The sequence below is a fragment of the Aulonocara sp. 'chitande type north' Nkhata Bay genome, linkage group LG23 (assembly GCF_057382095.1).
Source record: "Aulonocara sp. 'chitande type north' Nkhata Bay isolate Kocher_YH1m ecotype deep benthic linkage group LG23, A_spYH_male_GT1.1, whole genome shotgun sequence".
Taxonomy (NCBI): domain Eukaryota; kingdom Metazoa; phylum Chordata; class Actinopteri; order Cichliformes; family Cichlidae; genus Aulonocara; species Aulonocara sp. 'chitande type north' Nkhata Bay.
Genome location: NC_141365.1, coordinates 50402872 through 50424273, shown reverse-complemented (window position 1 = coordinate 50424273; position 21402 = coordinate 50402872). Strand labels below are relative to the sequence as shown.

General features: G+C 40.8%; 1 protein-coding gene across 3 annotated transcripts; it reads right to left on the bottom strand.

Annotated features, from left to right (window-relative positions):
* Positions 1–3355: 3355 nt before the first annotated feature.
* Positions 3356–19013, bottom strand: slc19a1 (solute carrier family 19 member 1). 3 transcript variants are annotated; one of them, XM_086282837.1, is made up of 6 exons: positions 18793–19013; positions 15695–16282; positions 11185–11965; positions 8091–8283; positions 7333–7474; positions 3356–5057 (listed from the first exon to the last, which is right to left on the bottom strand). In XM_086282837.1, the coding sequence occupies exons 2-6, from the start codon at positions 15977–15979 to the stop codon at positions 4866–4868; spliced, it is 1593 nt and encodes a 530-aa protein (XP_086138963.1). In that variant the 5' UTR covers positions 15980–16282; positions 18793–19013; the 3' UTR covers positions 3356–4865. The 3 variants fall into 3 exon arrangements, with proteins under 3 accessions (XP_086138963.1, XP_086138966.1, XP_086138964.1); XM_086282840.1 differs by lacking the exon at positions 18793–19013 and adding an exon at positions 18311–18770; XM_086282838.1 differs by lacking the exon at positions 18793–19013 and adding an exon at positions 17727–18233.
* Positions 19014–21402: the final 2389 nt, after the last annotated feature.

Sequence of the window (21402 nt, the reverse complement as noted above, 5' to 3'; positions counted from 1 at the left end):
GGATCCAAACAACACAAATGCACTTAAACAGTTTGTATCTGTGCAGAAACCTAAGCAAACAAGTCATGTGACCTTGGCTACTGTAAGAAGTTAAAGCTGTTTTCTGATTGTTTTTGATGCAAAGAACTGAACAGAAACCATAATCGGATATTGATCAAGAATCAGCTTTGGTCATCTTCTGCACTGCATCGTTGCAGTGAAGATAAACTCTTTCTTTTCCTTTTACTGTTTAAAACACTATAGATGTAGTTAGATGTAGTTAGATGTAAAAACTTAACTTGCCCCAAAAAGCTTAAAAATTCAATTTAACTTTGTTTATACAGCACCAAATCACAACAACAGTCACCTTAAGTGGCGTTGTATTGTAAAGCAGACCCTACAATAACACATACATGAGATATAACAGGAGTCATAAAGGTTTTCAGGCTTGAAGCAGATCTCACATCTTCATGAGGTTCGTTCCAGGAGTTTCCAAAGAGGTAAAGATTTAAACAATAGTAGGAAACTCAGCAAAGTGCCATTTCCTGTGATTGACTGCATACCTGACACCAAATGACACATCAACCACGTTAAAGAGGAACGCTGGGGGATGATCTGTGATTCGAGGTGAGGAGGACCTTAAACTGACAGTGTGTGTGGAGGGGAAAGGAACGCCATTGTTTGGTTTGGGCCGCAGGGTCAAACAACAGTCAGTGCTTTGTACAGTTTGTGCATGTGTGTGCGCTACTAATAAAATTGAAGCCTGGATGAAGTTGCAGGTTTTCTATTTACATGTCTTATTATTTCTATTAATCCTTCTTTGACCGTGGATCTTATTTAGCTCATCTTCTGTGTTTCACTGAACTTTAATTCTGTTTGTAACAATGTTTTGTCTCATTCAAACCTACTGTGTGTGCGGAGGATGTACTGTAGCTGTACTGTCAGACTTTTGTCAGGCACAAACTAACTGGAAGTCAAGTATAAGCTGCAGTGTGTGAGGATGCAAATAATGTAAACATATATGTGTCTTTATGAGCTATGTTTAATAAAAACCTTTTTTTTTTACCAGTTTTCACTTTAACAAAAACAGTCTGTACACAATACTGATTATTTCCTCTATACGATGCAATCACTGGATCCAAAAGGACACGTGGATGTAGATCACTTTGTATTTTCTTCATAGTAACAAGGTAATGATTCTATTTTTTTGTCTTTGATGATTATTTGTGAAACGTGCAAATGTCTCCATCTTCCACTGCTGCTCACGCAAAGCTATCCATAAGCTTTTGTTGTAATTGTACAGACACACAAACAGAGTAATCACTGAGTTTATTGGTAAAGGTAATAATTCAAAATTTGTGTTGCTAAAAAAAAACACATCACTTGAGGGCAGCAAATCAGTGCAGTCTGACCGATGACAGCGGTTTGCTAGTTTCTTTGTAGAATAACCAGGATGCCTTGTTAAAAATGCAAGAGAATAACGTACATGGTCTCATTAATACAGGAACATAATTCATCTTGTAGCTTCTGATTAAGCTTTTATTTAATGGAAAACAGCAGCCGGTTACATGTGGAAACCACTTCATTTAGTTATGAGGAATCATGATCCGGCCATCAATAAATAAACATAAATAAATCCACAAACTTTTTTGAGAGAAGATTTTCACCCAATGATTGAAGTCAGGGTGCCTTCGATCTCCATATTTTACTAATACAGCACATCTGAAGCACGGTGCTGTACAGTGTAAACTCTCCGTAGTGTATAACGTAGTGGCCATAGACACAATAAATGAACCAGATAAGAAAAGCACACGAAGACTATGAAAACTACTCACCCAATTAACCACAAATGTGTCACATAAGGTAACTATGTAAAAGAAATGTGAAAACTATGGCGCATGAATACATAGTTCCAAAAGAAGGATTTTTCTTTGCGAGCAGGCCAAGAAACATCACCCGAGGCTCCAGATTATGTTTTACTCCTTAAAGCAGATTTACCGAGACCATGATCTGTCCCCAGGTGTTTTTACAATATCAGTCTTTCCTTTAAACATCAACATGACTGTAGGAGCCATTCTTGGGTTAATACCTTATGTGGTCACTAGAGGTCACCTTTTTCTGTTTTGATTATGTAATGTAAAGGTATTTAAGGTAGACGCACGTAATCGGCGTCAGGTGTGTCATTGAGAAGGCAAACAGTTTGTGACCGTTGCGCTGTTATGCTATGTCGATACGGAATAAAGACCAAAAAGGACAAGATACATACTGCTGGAGTTATTGGACTGTGAACTTAATTCATGCATACCAGTGACATCGCGTCACCCCCGTTAACGACCACCTCAGTGGCTTCAAGCGTAGGCTTAGCCTCTACAATGACAATGAATTTAGTATAAAGGTAACACAAAAAATGTGAATCTGGGCCTGTTTACTCATATTACAGTAACAATCCACTGTGTTATAATCACTTGAAAAAGGGGGATTCAGTGTGTACTTTTCAACATTATTTATTTCAGAATTTATTTTGTACTTTTAGAGAAGCAGAAACCAGGTGATGTGCAGATTCTCAGGCTAAACATTCATCACACGGGAGGATCATCACACCAGCTGTACAAACAGTCCAGTTAATAAGTGGCCTCCTGCTAAGAAATGTACAAAAAATAAATAAGAATCAAAGAGCTCTGTGTGATCACGCTGTGAGCAGCAACTGCAGCTGAGCAAACATCTGTATATCTGGTCATTTAACACAGTGTAACTAGAAGCAACTAAAACTGAACACTCGACTGTATTCATATCTGCAAATTTGGTTACAAGAATATCGGCTATTTAAATGCCTAAAATCAACAAAATATCAACTCATATCAGTACAGAGATTTTTTTGAGTTACATCTACATTTTATATTTTTGCTGCAGACGTACACAGGAGGATAGTGTCACAGAGATAATGCCCCGTTTGATAAATGCATCCCTCGGCTTTCCCATCAACTTTCCTGCCCACCGAGTGGCTCGGTCTCAACCGAATCTTAGCTCCAAAAAGTTATAAATTAGAGTCAGACTGATATATTGGCTATTGTATTTAATGATATCGGTATCAGCATTTACAATGTCAGATGAATGAACGTTTTTAAAGTAGAAAGAGGAGAAATGCCTTTCAATCATAGTCAGTGTTGACGTTGTAAAGTTTGTCCAGCAGAGGAAATGCTGCATCTTGCTTGTTGGCAACAGCTTTGAAAGCCCAAACTTACCCCCAGCTGATCCGAGCAAGCGATTGTTGTGACAATAAAACAAGAGGTTTTAAAAAAAAACACTAAACACTAAAGACACTAAAGCTCTATCACATGGTGTCAAATTGTAAATGTGGTTTACTGCACTCAAAAAAAGACAGAGGCAGCATGTTTTTATCCACTCAGTAATTTATTTGTGAATAAAAAACAAACATCTCATTTCCTTGTTACAGCACTCAGACATGTTCATAGTCATTTTTCAGCAATGATGTCAATCACAAAATTCTGCCTTCAAACACTAAAACGACACAATGGCAGTGCAGATACTCCTGATTTTACAACACAAGTGAAAATGCACTTAACACTGAACTGAAGCTAGAGAACAAATCTATACAGTAAATGTATCATCCCACTGAATACTCAATGCAGTAAACACAAACTACCATTGCATCTGCTGTAAGAAATAACTCAATCTTCTGTTTAAGTGATCAAGCAAAGTCATTTTAAAACCTACTTAACATTTCCGCTGCACTTCCTGTTGCCTCTAGTGTTCTCCGGAGCAGGGGCTCTGAAATTCTCTGGGGTCAGTGGCCATTTAGAGGGGAGAGCCTTTCAAAGGAATCCCCTCATTAAGTTTCCTATTAATGTTTAAATCTTCTGATATGTAACACGCTCTTCTATTGAGCCAAAGTTACTAAGTGTGGAAGTAAAAAGCTTGACATGTTGCTTTTCCAAAGAATCACAGACCCAGCTTTGAGAGCCACTGCTCTACAGCACTGACCCAGCATGTTTAAATGTTAAACACAAGCAAAGAAAGAAAAACAGCCATTCATTGACCAAAAATAAATAAAATCAGGTTTTACAAATTTTACTTGGTTTGTTGTTTACTGAACTTATCGACAAACTCACGAGCAGCTCCAGTTGACTGAGGTACTGAAATTGAGAACAGGTTTTAATTTTCTGTAAAGATGTGTATAAATGTTAATTAGTCCTAAAAAAAGAAAAAAGAAATGATTGTATCAAATGAAGATTATTGCAATCGTCTGTGGTGCTGCTCCTGCAATACAAACAGACACCAGACGACATTGCATTGAGCAGAGTACACTGCACAAAATCTGCAGTGTGCTGCTTGAAATGATCGGCAGTGAAGATCTTACCGATCCCATAACACTGATGTCAGACTGTGATAATCATCATCAATAACTAAGGTGCATTCATACTCACATGTTCTTTAAAAATGCCACTAACACAGTAATTGTAACAAAGTACAATAGGAGTGTTTTGTTAAAAACACGTGTGGTCGTGTCTCGTGAGCCTTGACTATAGAAAAGAATCACTCCAGCATGTCACAAGGTTGTTTCGTGTTTTCTAAGAAATCTTGGTTGTGATATTAAAGGTCCCAGGCTGCTTTAGCAATGTCTAAAAACACCAAAGTGACTTTTTTAAAAGCAAATTACTCTAGAAAATCTCTCCTCAGACACAAGCTGCTGCACTCTTGGAGTCGCTGCACATGAGGCACTTCTGATTAAGGCTCAGAGGCATCACTGAACCCACCTGAGTGTATGAAGGGGCTAAAACACTGATCTCAGTGACTCTCACGAGCTTATTAGTAAAACTGGTCTAACAATGTTATGGAACTACACGTTTCTCCTCTTGTGTTTAGGGTTAGGCACTTTTGCCATTAGACAAAGTTTCTAGCTCCTTGTTTGTCACCACAGGGCTGAGCTCCGTGGGCGTGGGCTGGTCCCTGGTTACTCCTCCCCTCCGCTCGTTTCGGTAGTGACGGCAGATGACCACAGCAGCGCAGGCAAAGTAGACGACAGTAAGAAGAGTGAAGTAAAAGAAGTACACCAGAAACTGTAAGAGAGATGTGCAATGGATGAGGCTTTTTATCCTGCACCTCATGAGATCCTAGCCCAAACAAAATTTTAATCCAATTTCCACTAAACTGGCAAAAAAACAACAACACTATTCTCATTTGAATACGATAATGAAGTAAAGAACCTGTTAAATGGCAAAATAATGGTTTGGAAATATGGCCACTGACAGCTGTCAGGAGGGAGCAGAAACGAGTCTCCTAACAAGTTTCCCCAAAAGCAAGGAAGTCTTTGCTTGGTTGATTACACTGTGGGTTGAGCAGCAGAGTTGAGCATGTGGGTTACACCCATGGATGTGTATGGTTCTTCCACATACAACTGAGGGAGCTGTCCAGATGTTTTAACGTACAACACAGCTGTCAAACTCTGGCCCGCAGCCTAATTGCATTTGGCCCGTGAAGCCATACAAAACTATTAGAGCTGGCCTGCTGCTATTACACAGGTCATGTACTGCTAATACTACAATTCCCAGAATGCTCTGTTGGTGTTTTGGTGCATCAGTCACAACAGGACTCATTAGCTCCCTCTCCTCTGTTGACAATAGTCATAGCAACCATGCAAATACTGCCATGCTACCGATCCCAAAATGGCTAAAAGAATAAAAACAGGAGCAGGTGGGAGAATATGATGAAAATATGATGAATGATAACATTTAATTCAGAAGGCTGCAAATACAGTTTTTATTTAAGAAATGAATTCCACTGATGTGTTATTTAATTGGAACTTTGATTTTGCATGTGTGCAATATTAAGTTATATATACATTTATATAAGTTAAATATATTGTTTAGTATTAAGCTTTGCTTGTTCCATACTGTTTGAGTCCATAAGAAAAGATTCCTTGTTATATTTGGAGGAAGATTTTTTCAATGAATATTAACGTTAGCCCGCGACTTTGATCCAGTTTTGAATTTTGGCCCACTGTGTATTTGAGTTTGACAGCCCTGATGCACAACATAAAACTACACCAATAGACCACATTAGGGATACAGTTGTGGTAAGAAGTTTACAAAAACTCATCATGAGCATGAATGTCATGATAATTTTGAGCTTTTCATTGAACCTTTTCCAGGGTGGAGTGATTGTGCAGCATACATCTTCAGAAAACACGTTTGAATTTATGTTAGACTTTCTCTAACCCACAGAGGGTCGAAATTATACATACGGACTCAGATATAGACATACCCTCACTTGAATATTTTAATAAAGTGTTGAAGTTTCTACAATGTCTTAATTTCACATGGCTACCTACCAACTTCTCATTAATGATCATGATTTACTATAACTGGGAGTTTATCTATGCAGCATAAGCAGCATTTGTTTGACAATGAACTCAGTAAACAACTTGGGAGAATTGTCAAGTTACACAATTTGGGGAGGTCTCTTGGAGTCATTTCTAAACAACTGCAGATTCCAACTGCATGTAACCACGAATTATTCTAATTTTTCACCACTTTGCAAAGGTCTTTGACCACAATGGCAAGAGGTATGTTTGGAGGAGTAAAGGCGAGGCTTCAAAACCTAAGAGCAGTGTATGAGCTGTCAAGCATGGTAGTGGTAGCATTATGCTCTGGGGCTGTTTTGCTGTCGGTGGCACTGGAACATTGCACAAATTGGATGGAATAATGAAGGACTACTTCCAAACTCTTCAACTTCACCTCAGATCAACAGCTAGGTGGTTGAAACTTGGTCAGTGTTGGGTGTTCTACCAGAACAATGATCCCAAACACATTAAAACTGGTTTTGGAATGGATAAAGCAGCCTAACATTAAGCTCCTGGAATGACGATCCCAAAGCCCCGACCTCGACCTTACTGAAAAGAAATCTGTGGACTATACTTAAAAGCTGCGCCCATTCCAGGAAACCAACTAGTTTAACTGAACTATATCAAGTCCGCCAAGAAGAGCGATCAGCTTACTGAAAGCTACCTCTGGTCAAGGTGCAACTTACTGAGAGACATTTAAAACTTAATCTAATATTATTGGGGGTGTATGTATATTTCTGAAATCTGTACGTACACTTTTCATCCTTTGTGGATTAGAAAAAATTTAAAATAAATTCCAACGTGTGCACCCAATTCTTGTTTTTTTCAAGTCATTAAGTTAAAAAAAATATTAACAGACCAAAATTATCAGGACTTTACATACATTCACCATTAGCACGAAACTTCTGACAACTGTAACTCCAGTTATACTACTGCATGTGGACTCTCAAATCCAACTGGTGTGAAACATCCCTGCTGTTTGACTGTTTTACCTGAGAGTGCACGTCCAAGGCCAGGCCCCTCTTATCAGTAAAGATCAGGCTGATAATGGTCTTCAGCACTGTCCCAAAGAAGGTGTTGATACCAAACACAAGAGCGCAGAGCTCCTTGGTGAGTGACGATGCAATCTGGAAACTGGCAAGACAATAACATCCAGCATGAGCAACTGTCTTGTATAAATGTATGATACGCTGTATGTTCTTACTCGCTGTAGATGTATTTAGGTTATTTGAAATTACATGAAGTTAAAGCAATAAAATACTAGTGTAGACAGACACAACGTACTGAGGCTTATCAGATCGAACGCTGTGTTATCTCATTAACGTTTTCATTACGAGTTTAGCTGAGGGCTACATTTATTTTCTTCATTATTATGCTGTTATCACTTGGTATAAATCATCAACAAAAAATGTACACCAGAGGACCTATTCTGTACGATCAACAGCACAAAACATGTCAGCTTATGTCATTATAATAGATCGTTATCCTTCATTCTGCTTGAGCAAAGACTGAAAAAAAGAAGAAGAAAAAAGTCGTTTCAGAGTGAAGTTTCTCGTGGCAGTTGATATTGGCAGCTGTGGTTTAGCTTCTGATCCTTTTCCCCCCAAATATTTCTGGCCTAAATCTTCCAATAATAAGCACCACAGTTTTGGCCACATTCCTATAGCACTTAACTTTAATCCAGCATAGTTACAACTAAGATCATCGTAAGCAGATGCATCTTAAATAATACATTGTTTTTGGCACTTACGTGGCAATAGGCACCAGAAACTGGTAGAAGCTTCGGAAGAGTACATAACAAACATAGCAGACCCAGATGTCGTCTGTGGTTCTCATAAGAAGCAGCAGACCGGCCTGCACCGCTGTGATGATACCAATGACCAGCTCTGACCAGATGTTCCACCGAATTTTGACAAAGCCTGCTGTAAAGGACGCTATAGCACCTACAGAAAAATAAACAGGTTATAGTCTTTAAACTGATTAAGTTAAAGCACAGAGCAAGTAATCTGTAGAGAGGGACTGAGTAAGCAGTCGGCTAAGCACTACTGTCACCAATAAAATGAAAGTTATTCATATTGGACATAAGTTAGTCTGTTCTTGTCATAAAAATATCAGCAGCAGCACAGAAGTCTCCTAATCACTGTTCAATTATCAGACTTTTGTCATCAAACCTCATTACTTACACATGACATCCAGATTATCGAAGCTGCTACCTTTAATCTTTACAACTGTTTAAAGTGCAATTATTGCCGTCTAAAGCTGACGTGATCCCTTACAGAGTAGGGCTGGCCAATCAATTATTAAGCTTCTCCCAAACAGCTGAGCGCACCCTTTACTGCAGTTGCTCTTCTGTTTATGTTAACACACACGTCAGTTTCAGGACTACACTTTTAGAAAACCATTTTGAGCCTATACCTTTTTTACAAACATTATTTAAAAGATCATTTCAAAAAGCTAATCATCAGAATCATAGGTAGAAATCCAACAGTTCATTTCATCTGATTTTGCCCAAAAAAAAGATTCAAAAGAAATCAGACTTGAATCTGTGTTTCCCTGTAATAATAATAATAATACTCAATACTGTCAAGTATTTTCAACCAACAGTATGACCCAATCAAAAGCACTGATAGATGATATCCTAAGTCAAATGCTCATTGTCACCCTTCTAATTTCCAAGAACTACAGATCCTCTAATGGTCTTAAAACTTGAGGTTTGTCCCCACAGACTCCCATATTTAAAAGCCCAACTTTAGAGCATGCTTTCAAGTGGTTACAGCTCAATTCAACTGTATTTATTATATTAGCACCAAATCCCAACAACAGTCACCTCAGGGCACTTTATATCAGCGATCCCCAACCTTTTTCGCGCCACGGACCGGTTCATGCCCGACAATATTTTCACGGACCGGCCTTTAAGGTGTTGCGGATGAAAAACTCCCTTTTAACAGGAGAAAAACCTTCCAACAGAACATGGCTCTGGGGGAGGACTGATGCATCACCCCAGAAATGTAATTCTAGGACAGGGCAATACGGCCAAAAATATTTATCACGATATATATTTTAAAATTTGGGATAACGATATAACTGATGCGAGACAAAATACTCCACAACATTATTAGTGCAAAAAACCCATCAATTTATTTTCACTTAAACAAGCAGCTGTTTTTTATGTGCATTAACCTCCTCGGACCTGGCGTCCACATATGTGGACATCACATTTTTGGTTGTCTTATATAGTCCAAAAAATACGGTAGTAAGGACGGCCCGCTTGCATATTCTACAAAAAAAAGTGCTTTGGTGTCTATCTGACGGACAAAAACGAAACCAGTTGCACATCACTGAAGTAGCACGTTTTTAAAAAACAATTCTGGTTCATCGGTTTCATTCAATGATCCGCTTTTGCCCTTCTCGTTCTCTGTCGCCGCCATGCTTTTTCTGCCATGTGCGTATGAAAACAAAGGCATTGCGCATGCACGTTTTACCCAGATTCTATTGCGATATTTCATTTTCTTATCATTGCCTGACATTATGACGTGAACGGTATAATGTGCCCCAGCCCTAGTAATGACTGGGGGGGCTACATGATGCTGCTTGACTTCAGCAGCATCATGTAATGTTCATATGTTGATTAACGGTTTTCTTTCGTTTTTGATCTAGTGCAGAATATTTTCATAAAATCCCAGGCCAGGAAAACCACCTTCATGTTTTTCTGTTTTATCCTCAATTACTTTGACACAAAGGCATCAGCTGTGATGCTCACACCTTTGATAAAGTCTCGCAAGTGTCAGCTTGCTTTTTACAGATATAAAAATATGGAAATGTACTGATACGTGATCAGAATTAGAATATTTCTGACTGAGGCAAAATTTCCCTGATTCAAATCGAATAGTGGATCAAATCGATTCGGGACCTTGTGAATCGGAATCGAATTGATTCTAGAAATCAGTGACGATACCCTGCCCTAGTAACGGCACAGTCACACTGATTGGCCCATTCAGTACCATTGTTTCCTTTTGAGTATTCCCTGATGCTACTGCTGCCTCCATTTGGGATCGACTCAAAGACAGAAACTTCACCAACTACAGCAACCCAAGAACCCCACACATCAGTATGCTGGTAACAACACTGGCACAGAGAACATAACAGACTCAATACACAAGTGTAATTAAGTTTGAGGATGTGACCATCTTTCTAACAAAGCTAGTGAGCTACTCCCCAGCTAGACCCTCTGATTACAAAAAACACTAGATGTGGTGAGCAAAAACACCAGCCTGGGTGTCATTACATTGGCTATGTCAATCTTTTATATCTAGCCTGGACCCAAACCATCCTTTTTCAGCTATCTGAAAGTGAATTTGCTTTGAATAAAAGCCTAAAACTCCAAAACCTACTTTTGTATATGTGTGGACAAGTCCTTACTTTAGTCTTAAATAACAACACATATCATCATTCTTCAGCTCTTCCTGACCCTCTCAAATTGGTTCCTGGAAAAAAGACACCCAATTATCTCCTATCACACTTTTGCTTCGATCCGAGTCTCTCATGAAGATGGGGGTCTATCAGAGTCATTAGCATAGATTTTTCTTCCTAAAAAATAAAAGTCCTGCAGATTGTGTCCTACATTAAGTAGTTGTTTGATGCTATCACTGCAAAGCTAAATACATCCTGCCAGCCTTTAAATTAGACAATGGCTGAGATTTAGTTTATACTTTGCACGAGTTGTTACATTTTTTGTATCTAAATGTAGCAAGCTGCAGCAACACCAAGCTGGATACAAAACAAATTAAATTTCAATAACACTATTTGTGTAAAGCTATTTTTTAAAATGTCTGGAAATGTCTCACTGAGCAATGTAGAAGCTGCTTCCACTCCCCCATTGTAAACGTTCTTGTTCTCAGTGGCAGGGTAGACTTTGTTCCACAGGATGTGGACGTAGAAGAGCACCAGGTAATACCCTGTGGAGTTGAACACCCACCACAGGGACCAGAGCCTCAGGTTTGGCCTCTTCAGCACATTTCTAACCTCCAGAAGCATCTGCATAAACACAGAATCCTTCCAGGTTGACGCAGGACATGGGGGGGCAGCAAAGGATGGCCCTCCATCTTTTGGGTTCATTTTGTCCAGTTCAGATTTGGTGGCTACTTCTACCAGTTCCTTTTCCTCCTGATTCGTCCGGTTGAAAAACAAGGAGCGTTTAGGCCAGGGCAGGCACAGTGAGAGCAGCAAACCAAAGCTGACAAACCCCAGAGAGATACTGTTGAGGGTGTAGAAGGTGATGTTTCCCAAGGACATGCACAGCTGGCCCAGGATAGAGCTGGTGAAAACCCCCAAGAGGACTGAGGAGCGCGAGTAGCCTGCCACGCGCTGGTAGAGGACCGGGTTGACCAGGGAGAAGATGTAGGAGGAGTAGGCGACACGGCAGGCCATGGTGATGCCGTAGAAGAACTCCATGAACTGCATCTGAAGCAGCGTACCGCCAAGCAGCAGGATGATCCAGATGACCACCTGACTGACGCCCTGAATGATCAGGACCGGCTTATAACGCAGAAGATCCGTTAGCAGGAAGGCTGGTACCAGCACAGCCATGTAGGAATACGTCAGCACTGGAGTGATCTCATTGGTCACCTGGAAATAAATCAATCAAATAAGGCGTGGGGAAAAAAAAAAAAAAAGCAAAATCAAGCTAGAGTCTTACACGAACCTTTCTGACAGTGCACTTTCTACCCTAAATAGTGCCAACTTTTCTTCAAATATACAGTTTATTTACTTTTAAAAGAAGGTTTAAAGAAAGTTCAACGAAGCTGTAAATATAAACCAACATTGCTGGCATTCTTCTTCACATCTGTAAGGATACAACTAAGATACAATTAAAATATGACAAAGATCACGAATGCAAATGCAAATATTACTTGTTTTGGCCAACCAATAATTCAAAATCCCCTGACCATCCTCATCAAGCAAATGTTCTGCATTTTTGCCGGAGTAGTTGCTGAAGAGCTTTGATGCAAAACACAATTCTGCATCACTTTAGTATTTTGCAAATACCAGCCTCTATCTTAACTATACACACTGTTGGTCACAGTAACAGTCGTAACAGTGTACAAGATAAAGGGGAGGGTTTTTTTACTGATGAATAACAGCTGTGGGTTCAGTGGGGGTGAAAAAGAGAAATTTCACATGACTTTGTGCAGTCATGTGAAAAAAATAAAGAAACCCTTTGTGTTTCTTCATCAATCAAGCAGTGGCTTACCAAAGTTGTACTAAAACATTTAACAGATTTCTGCACGCCAAAAATCGGTTCGAGGTCAGTAAGCACAACCAGGATTCATACATAAGGCACACTCTCGATTTTTGGGAAAATTAAAGGATTTTAAGTGTGCCTTATAGTGTGGAAAACACGTTATAGAGAAGAAAAGAATATATCGCGATATATATCGTTACCGCACGTGCTTCAAATTATATCGCGATATGGATTTTAGGCCATATCGCCCAGCCCTAGATTCACCCCAATCACCTTCTGTTTAACTGACTTCTATCACAGCTGACTTCATGACATTGGAACTGGTTAAAGCATCGACATCTGTCTGGCACTGATGTTTGTTTCACAAATGCCAGCTTCACTGGGACTGATGACAGATAAACTGCTTGTTCCCTGGAATCCCAAAAACAGGAAAATCGATGGACTAAAGCTCTTAAATAACCTCACAGGTAAACAGATATTTCTACACGGAGTTCAGCTCTGCTGTAAACCTGCTATTCTGGTCTTTGGAAGTGTTTTTCCACATGCTGTCGACACATTGGCAGCTCACCTCGTGCTTATGGCCAGGCCAATAGGAAAACAAGAATAGTGATCACTTTCCAGTGATCCCACTCTACAAACAAGTCTAACTCCACATATGCACTGACCCACTCTGAAGGAATGTGAACTTTGACCACAGTAAGATGGATCAGCAAACTCCCCACATGGAACTCATTAATTCTATTGTGCAATACTAGAGCTGGGCGATATAACGATATCTATCGCGATATAACTTTTACTCGATAGAGAAATTAAGCTATCGCGATAGACCTCGCCGCTCTTGTCCTCTTAAAAAAGGTCGGCCGATCCAAATTAAGTAGCGCAGAGCCAAACCAATCACAGCCGCAGCTTCACGTCGCGTGACTTGTTACGTACAGCACAAGTGCCAAGCTGCACGTGTGTTTGTTTGGGAAGCAGCCAGCGGGTAATGGAGGAAATGAGTGTGCCGACTAGAGAAATCAACCGAGCGTGACCGAAGAGAAAACAGATGATGGTTCCAACGCCGGAGAGATTGTCGAACGGAAGAGCCATAGAAGTTCCGTAGTGTGAAGGTATTTCGGGTATTTCAAGTCTGACAAAAAACAGAGTAGCGTGCACTGTAAATTGTGCTGAAAGCAAGTCTGCAAATACAATAAACTGGTGCATGCGTCACACTGTGCGCCACGTTATTGTTTCAGTGAAATGAATTTCTACAATACTGTTAATTCTACTCTCTGCAGTGTTTAAATGCTTACATATACACACAGTTACTGTCCCTCCACACATACGACTCGGTTCTGCTTCTATGCCCCAGCTTTGTTTACTTTTTCCCACCGAGGCTTCTAGACTTCTGATTGGCCAATATTTCTGCACGGTTAGGAATCTAGCGCCACCTGCTGCTTTGGCATGTTCATAGCACCGTTTTCCTTCATTTCTGCCTTTACGTGTGAACGGGATTATTTTTTTAAAACGAAAACGGAAAATCTCCGTTTTCAAAAATACCCGTGTACGTGTGGACGTAGCCTCAGTCTCTGACTGGAAGCGCTAATTCGTCATTCGGCTTTTGTCAGACTAAAGTAACTGTTAAAACTGTTTGAAAAGCTAAGCTATACAACAAGGAGAGATTGAGAATTTCCTTTTAGTTCTCAGTTTATTTGATATTGACAAAAGTTAGTCAGTTTTGTCTGTTCTTCTGTAAAACAAACTAAGATTTATTTTTAGAATTAATATTTTGTTTCTAAGTGGAATTGACAATTTAGTCTGTTTCGTTTGTTCTATTTTGAAACTTAAACGCTTTAGCGGCTGCCTTTTGTGTAGTTTGCAATATTTGCCTTTATTTATCTGAAAAAGTCTCATGTTCCTTAAGTACATCTACCCTGTTGAACTTATTATGGGAAATAAATATTTAAATAAAAACAAGCTGCTGATTATTTCACATTTTACTTGTGAGCAACAGCACATTTAAATCTTACAAATATAGTTATTTGGCTTATATCGTGATAGATATCGTTATCGCCTGAAATGAAAAAAACATATCGTGATATGAAAAAATCTCATATCGCCCAGCTCTATGCAATACATGCTTAACTGCAGAGCTTGTTAGAGTCTCAGAGGTTAACTTTTTGGACTGCTCATGACTTTCAACTCTGCAAAACTCCTGTAAGCAGGACTGTAACTGGAAGGTCTTGTCTCTCGTAATGTTGATGGGCAATATGGCCAAAAATATTTATCACAATATACATTTGAAAATTTGCAATAACGATATAACTGACGATATAATTGACGTGAGGCAAAATACTTTACAACTCCACAACTTTATTAGTGCAAAAAACCCCATCAATGTATTTTCACTTAAACAAGCAGCTGTTTTTTATCTGCATGTTTATAAGTTATATAAACATGTAACAGTGCAAATGCAAATTCGTTGCTGACAGTTTAACCAAAAGGCATTTCCAGTGGAAACTGGCCGACATATCCTCAGCATAACCATGTATAATATACACAAAACTTAAAAAGAGGTTATACACACACAATACGGTAATATGTTGAAGCACAGTACGTATTATTGCACGAGGCTCCTGACTACGATAGCTGTAATGCTCCGACAATCCATCAAGCCAAGCGGCTTCTTAGCTTAGCAAAGTCGTACTAAAACATTGTTAACAGATTTTCAAGCGCCGTGCACATAAAATCGGTTCGGTAATAACGACGGCCCGCTAGCATGCTCTACCAAATAATGTGCTTTGTTGTGTATCTGACAGACGAAAGCTAAACCAGTCCCACACCACTGAAGCTGCAGCATTTTTACAAACCAGTTCTGGTTCATCTGTTTCATCCGCTTTCGCCCTTCTCATTCTCTGTTGTCGCCGTGCTTTTTCCGCTATGCGCGTGTGAAAACAAAGGCACTGCAAATGCGTGTTTTACCCATATTTTATCGCAATATTTCATTTTCTTATCATTGCCTAACATTATACCGGTATTACCGTGAACGATAGGATATGGCCCAGCCCTAATGGGAAGGTTACCAGTCAACACAAACTTTCATCAAATTACGCAGAGAAATGTGCATCACTCACCTGCTCTCTGGTGAAGTTCTTCTCAGGGCTCAGCAGATATGGCGTGATGAAGGGCTCCCCGGGTTTTATGGATGACATAAACCCGTAGAAACACAAGAAAATCACAGACCACTTCCACTTTTTGGGATCTCTGGCTTCATCCTCTCCAGAGGGAGACTCTGCGGCAGTGGCGGCCATCGCTACATCCCCGTCTTCCTGCCGCTCGCCGTCTTCAGATGCTTTCTGATCCATCTCTTTCTCCCCATCTGATCTGTCCCCACTTCCTGCTGTGTCCTCTGCTACCATTGCACAGGCGTGTAACTTTTTCTTCCCCCCCTCACGCTATCAAATCAGCATGCGAGGATTCTTTTCGATAAGAAAAGCTGCCGACTTTCCACCTGGAATTTATGAAGAAAACAAACTCAAGTCCTCTGCCTCTCTGTGTCAGAGAGGGCTGAACTGGAGAGAACGAACCATCCGACGAGCTGGTTAAAAAGCTACATGCTGCTGCTGGCGAGTAAGAGAAAATGTTGACCTTTGCTCCATTCCTCTCTCTGACATTGTCAGACAGAAAGCTTTCCAGCCGCTCAGTCCAATGTCATTGTTCACCTGAAAAACAAAATCAATCATGTGAGCTGCGCAGTCTGTTCTGACACAGCAGGTCTTAGCTTTAACTCTTACTATTAATCTGTGTGACAAACAAGATTTTCATGCAAAGCGCTGCCACCCCTGATTTGACAGTTTTCTTCACGTGTTGCAGTAAACCAAATGTTTCTGTGCGTTTCCATGAATATTGGAAGATATTGAAAAACACTTCCTAGAACTGCAATCCACCTGACCTGTGTGTCTCCATACTTATCAATAACTCTTATCAATGCTGGTCTGCTGCGCCTTCCAAAACAGTGACGGCAGTGCAACGTTTGCACGCCTGAGGGGCATGAAAGCCTTTTTTTAAAAAACAAAAAAGAAAACAAGCAGTTCTTCCACGATGTTTAAATCCAAGTTATAATTAATTTTTGTATTTTCTACTTAAGTTTTTCATTCATGTGCTTTGCGATAACCATACACTGTGTTTACGAGGCATCTTACCACAAAAACAATCTACTATAGTTCTTAGTCTGTGTCAGTGTCACATCTGAGTAGGCAAGCAGAAACTATAGCTTCTATCAGGTACAATCAGTAGGCAAAACTGTAAAATTAATGAAAATACAGGTGAAAGTCCAAAATGTACACCCATTTTTATATTTTCCAAAGACATCCAGCTGGCCAGACTGGAGTCTTTGCTGTCCGATTTTGGGCCCCAAGCCTTATCTTTTACACACCTGGTTTATATGGTTAAGATAAGATAAGATAAGATAACCTTTATTAGTCCCACACGTGGGAAATTTGTTAGAAAAGAAAGTCTAATTACTGATACGTTAGTTATAAAAAATTACAAGAAGAAAAGATAAGAAAGAAAGAAACTCAGATTGAGCAGAGCTGCTGTAACAGGCTGCCGCACACGGGGGGCGCCGGAAGATGTCGTAGGTTATGTCGTACCTAAGCCATGGCCTCAACACACTACTAATAATCCAGCCACAGATACCACTAAGGGTAATTTAAGATGCTCCCTTATATTCCAAGGTGTTGCCGCAGTGCTTGTTCTAACTGGCGTAGATATTACCCTGCATGCCCCTACACGGCTGTATCTGCACTGTTATATGTAGCTGTGCACTACTAGAAGTAGTATCCAGGCTCAGCTAGCTATCTGGCAGAAACTGCCTCCTTGTTGTATTAAGACAAAAGCAATATGTTTTAATTTGTGGGTGAAAAGGACAACAACAGTGCAGTGGCCTCGTTTGACTGCAGCCTAGTATTAAAAGCTTTATATATAAAAGCTCTATATAAGCAATCACATCAGGATAAAAAAAATAACCACAACTGGTGAAGCTTTTTATAATTAATGCACTAAATATCTTCCACTTATTCAGTGGAGGGCTGTAGATAGACAGACAGACAGATGAGAAAAGCATGCTGTTTCTAGTTGATAAGTGTGTCTGGTGCTGCTGCAAACCCTGTTGCTCTTTCGAAGAATCGCCAGGTGAGGCTCACTGAGAAGGAGAAGCTCCTGAACTCGAGTAACTCCGAGGGAAACCGTGGATCTTGCTGGTTGTAACCTGGTGCTACTGTTGCTACCTACTCCATATAAATGAGCGGCAGAAACATTCAGATACATGGCAGGTTACGCGGAGGTTAAACGGAGCATGCGCAGAGACGTGGAAAACCGTATTCACTTATGTAACGTTTTCCCATATGTGTTGTTGTAACTTGAAGCAGCTCCTTCACCGAAGTGAAAAAAAAGAGTTTTTAAGAAAATAATCTGAGTTTTTTTTTCTTCAATTAGACTGTTAGCCTAATCTTGTTTACTGATTTACTAAAAAACTCGCAAATATTGTGCATTTATATAGAATAGAATAGAAAACTTTATTTGTCAATTTCTTCAAATGTACTTGCCATACAAAGGAATTGAAATTACGTTTCACACTGTCCCATGCGTAGACATTGACAACAATAAAGTGCAGATGCACAACAAAAACAGCCCTAACATATGCTAATGTTGCTAAACTTTGGGCAAAATTTACCAAACAATTTTCTTACCTCTTATTTATTTATTTTAGCGTGATACATCAGCACAACTCCAGGAGTGATCTGGCTTTCTCCTGACTGAACTTCAGCCTCATTTCCAAATTTTAGGGAACAACAAGTTACACAACTACTTCACAGGGAAGCAAAGTGTGTTAGCATGTCAGTGTTTCACATTAGCTCGACTTATTCCTACGTTAGCTGCCAAACCTGGCTGTATTTAGGAGATTTGTTTGTGCTGCTGGAACAACGACCGAGACGTGCCGACTTCAGTTTGTAGCTCAATCACCCCGAACTGAGGCTGCTAGCCAACTGGCTAATAGCACATGGGCATAAAAACAGTGCCGTCGTGACGCCTTCACTGCCACTAATAAATGACAGTGTTTGAAGCTATTAGCTGACCTATCTGGTGTCACACCATCAGACAGACTTTGCATTAATGAAGCGGAGTTTACATATCTCTAATCCTGGTAAATACGAAGAGGAACAAGGCATACCTTGTGCGTTCCTTTTGAGATGCAGCGCCTTCTTTCTTTCGCTCTGACTTCTGGGAAAAGTAGTTTTAGCCTTGATCTCTAGCATGTCGCTTACTAAAGCCAATAGAGTTGGATTTTTAATACAACAGTAACCCGTAAATTGTAGATTGTGTACTATACATGCACAAGAGTCTCTTCTAATTCTGATTTTTATTTATATCTCATATTCGCCAGGAAGGGTATCCCGCGTGAAGCTGCGGTAACCCTTGAGACAAGAGAGCAGAACTTCCTTTGCCTTCATCGCCATCTGCTGTGAAGTTGTTGCTTCTGCCGATCAGTGATCAACAACCACTGATCAAGGCCCACTGATCAGTGGTACAGTGAGGCATTATTATGTCCCAGTTACGCCTGTACCAGTCATGGACCAGGCATGTTTACATAAGTAGTCACCCCCGAATTCCAAATACAGTAAAACGTCTCTTGGGAAAAAAAAAAACACTATACACTACAAGTTGTATTTTTGAGGAATAATTTTATTATTGAACAACAACCATGTTCTCAATGAACCCAAAAAACTCATTAATATCAAAGCTGAATGTTTTTGGTAGTTTTTAGTTTTAGCTATTTTAGGGGGATATCTGTGTGTGCAGGTGACTATTACTGTGCATAATTATTAGGCAACTTAACAAAAAACAAATATATACCCATTTCAATTATTTATTTTTACCAGTGAAACCAATATAACATCTCCACATTCACAAATATACATTTCTAACATTCAAAAACAAAACAAAAACAAATCAGCGACCAATATAGCCACCTTTCTTTGCAAGGACACTCAAAAGCCTGCCATCCATGGATTCTGTCAGTGTTTTGATCTGTTCACCATCAACATTGCGTGCAGCAGCAACCACAGCCTCCCAGACACTGTTCAGAGAGGTGTACTGTTTTCCCTCCTTGTAAATCTCACATTTGATGATGGACCACAGGTTTTCAATGGGGTTCAGATCAGGTGAACAAGGAGGCCATGTCATTAGTTTTTCTTCTTTTATACCCTTTCTTGCCAGCCACGCTGTGGAGTACTTGGACGCGTGTGATGGAGCATTGTCCTGCATGAAAATCATGTTTTTCTTTTTTTTTTTTTTTTTTTTAAATGACATCAGAAACAGCAGTATGCGACATTACGTGATGGCAGAGCTTCAGTTCATCCTTTGTCATTTTTTTTTTTTTTTTTTTTTTTTTTTTTTAATAAATAGGACAGGGGGAATGAATGAGAGAGAGAGGGGGAGAGAAAGAAAGAAAACCAAAGAGGAGAAGAGACGGTGAGAAGGGGGGGGAAGAGAGAGAGAAAAAAAAAAGAACTCCTGGGTCACCTGTATGGAGAAAAAAAAACAAACAAACAAACAAAAACAAACAGAGGAGACAGCAAACAACAAAGAGCAACATAATAATAGAGAAAACAAAGCACCATCACAATAAACTAGCTAGCCATAGATATCAATATTTACTAAATAATAAACGATATTGTGCAGCACGCAAGATAGACAGCGCACAGTGTGCTTTGAGGCAGCAGCCAAGAAAGCTTTAGTCCGCGTCTGTGAATACCCATGTGTGCATACCTGTGTGGATCAGCATGCTTGCATTCCAAAGGTTTCTCCATGTAATGATCTGCTAGGGAGTGTGGGGGGGCCACAGCCCCGTCCTCCAGGGTGTGAAGCGGGTATGGAGGAGATCAAAACTCCAGACATCCAGAGGCCCCCAGAACACAAGAGACCATGGAAGACCAACAGAGGGGCAGCCGCGCCACTGTCCCAGTAAGAGCTGAGGAGAGTCCCAGATGAGAGCTCACTCAGCAGCCGCGGAGCAGAAGTCAGGGGGAGTTGCAGTGACGCGCCCGTGAGCTCCGCCGGCCCCCAGCTGCGCCTGAGTGACCGAGCCCTAGGCCGAGAGGCCGGGGGCACCCCACCTCCAAAGGGGCCCGAGCGAGCCCCAGGCCCCAGGCCCCGACAAGCGGCCGCCAAGGAGTGAGCCGGTGTGTACCCGGACGCCCACCCCCAGACACAAAGAACCACCAACACACCGACACCTGAGGGAGTCCGCCACCGGCAGGGGAAGTGGTGGTGGGTGGAGATAGGCCTCCAAACCTTGGAGGGCCTGAGATGTCCCCAGAGAGGTGGCGTCTGATACCCAACCTGACATATAGACACAGACATACAGGCACACACAGACACAAACATCCATTCCCACCCTCATGCTCTCATATGCACTCACTCCACACTCAACCAACGTGGAGACAGACATAAAGAGACGCTGTACACACGATCACACTCCCCAAGCGTACTCTACGAACCGGGTCTAGGTACCCTTGCCCCTGGAGGGGGGAATTGCACCCAGACCCAGGTGGTGTTACCCTTTTCCCTGCGGTGGGGAGAGGCAGACCGCCCCGACTCCGCAGCAGCAGGGAGGCCCCACACTCCAGACCGCAGTCGGACGGCCAACTCCTCCTACTAGCCCTCCCGCTCCAGCAGGCCGCAGAGAATGGGGGTGGGAGAAGACTCCAAACCTCCCTCCACCCGCTCATTGTAGTGTTGATGCATGTGTGTTCTAAGGTGCATTTAAAACCCAGGAGGG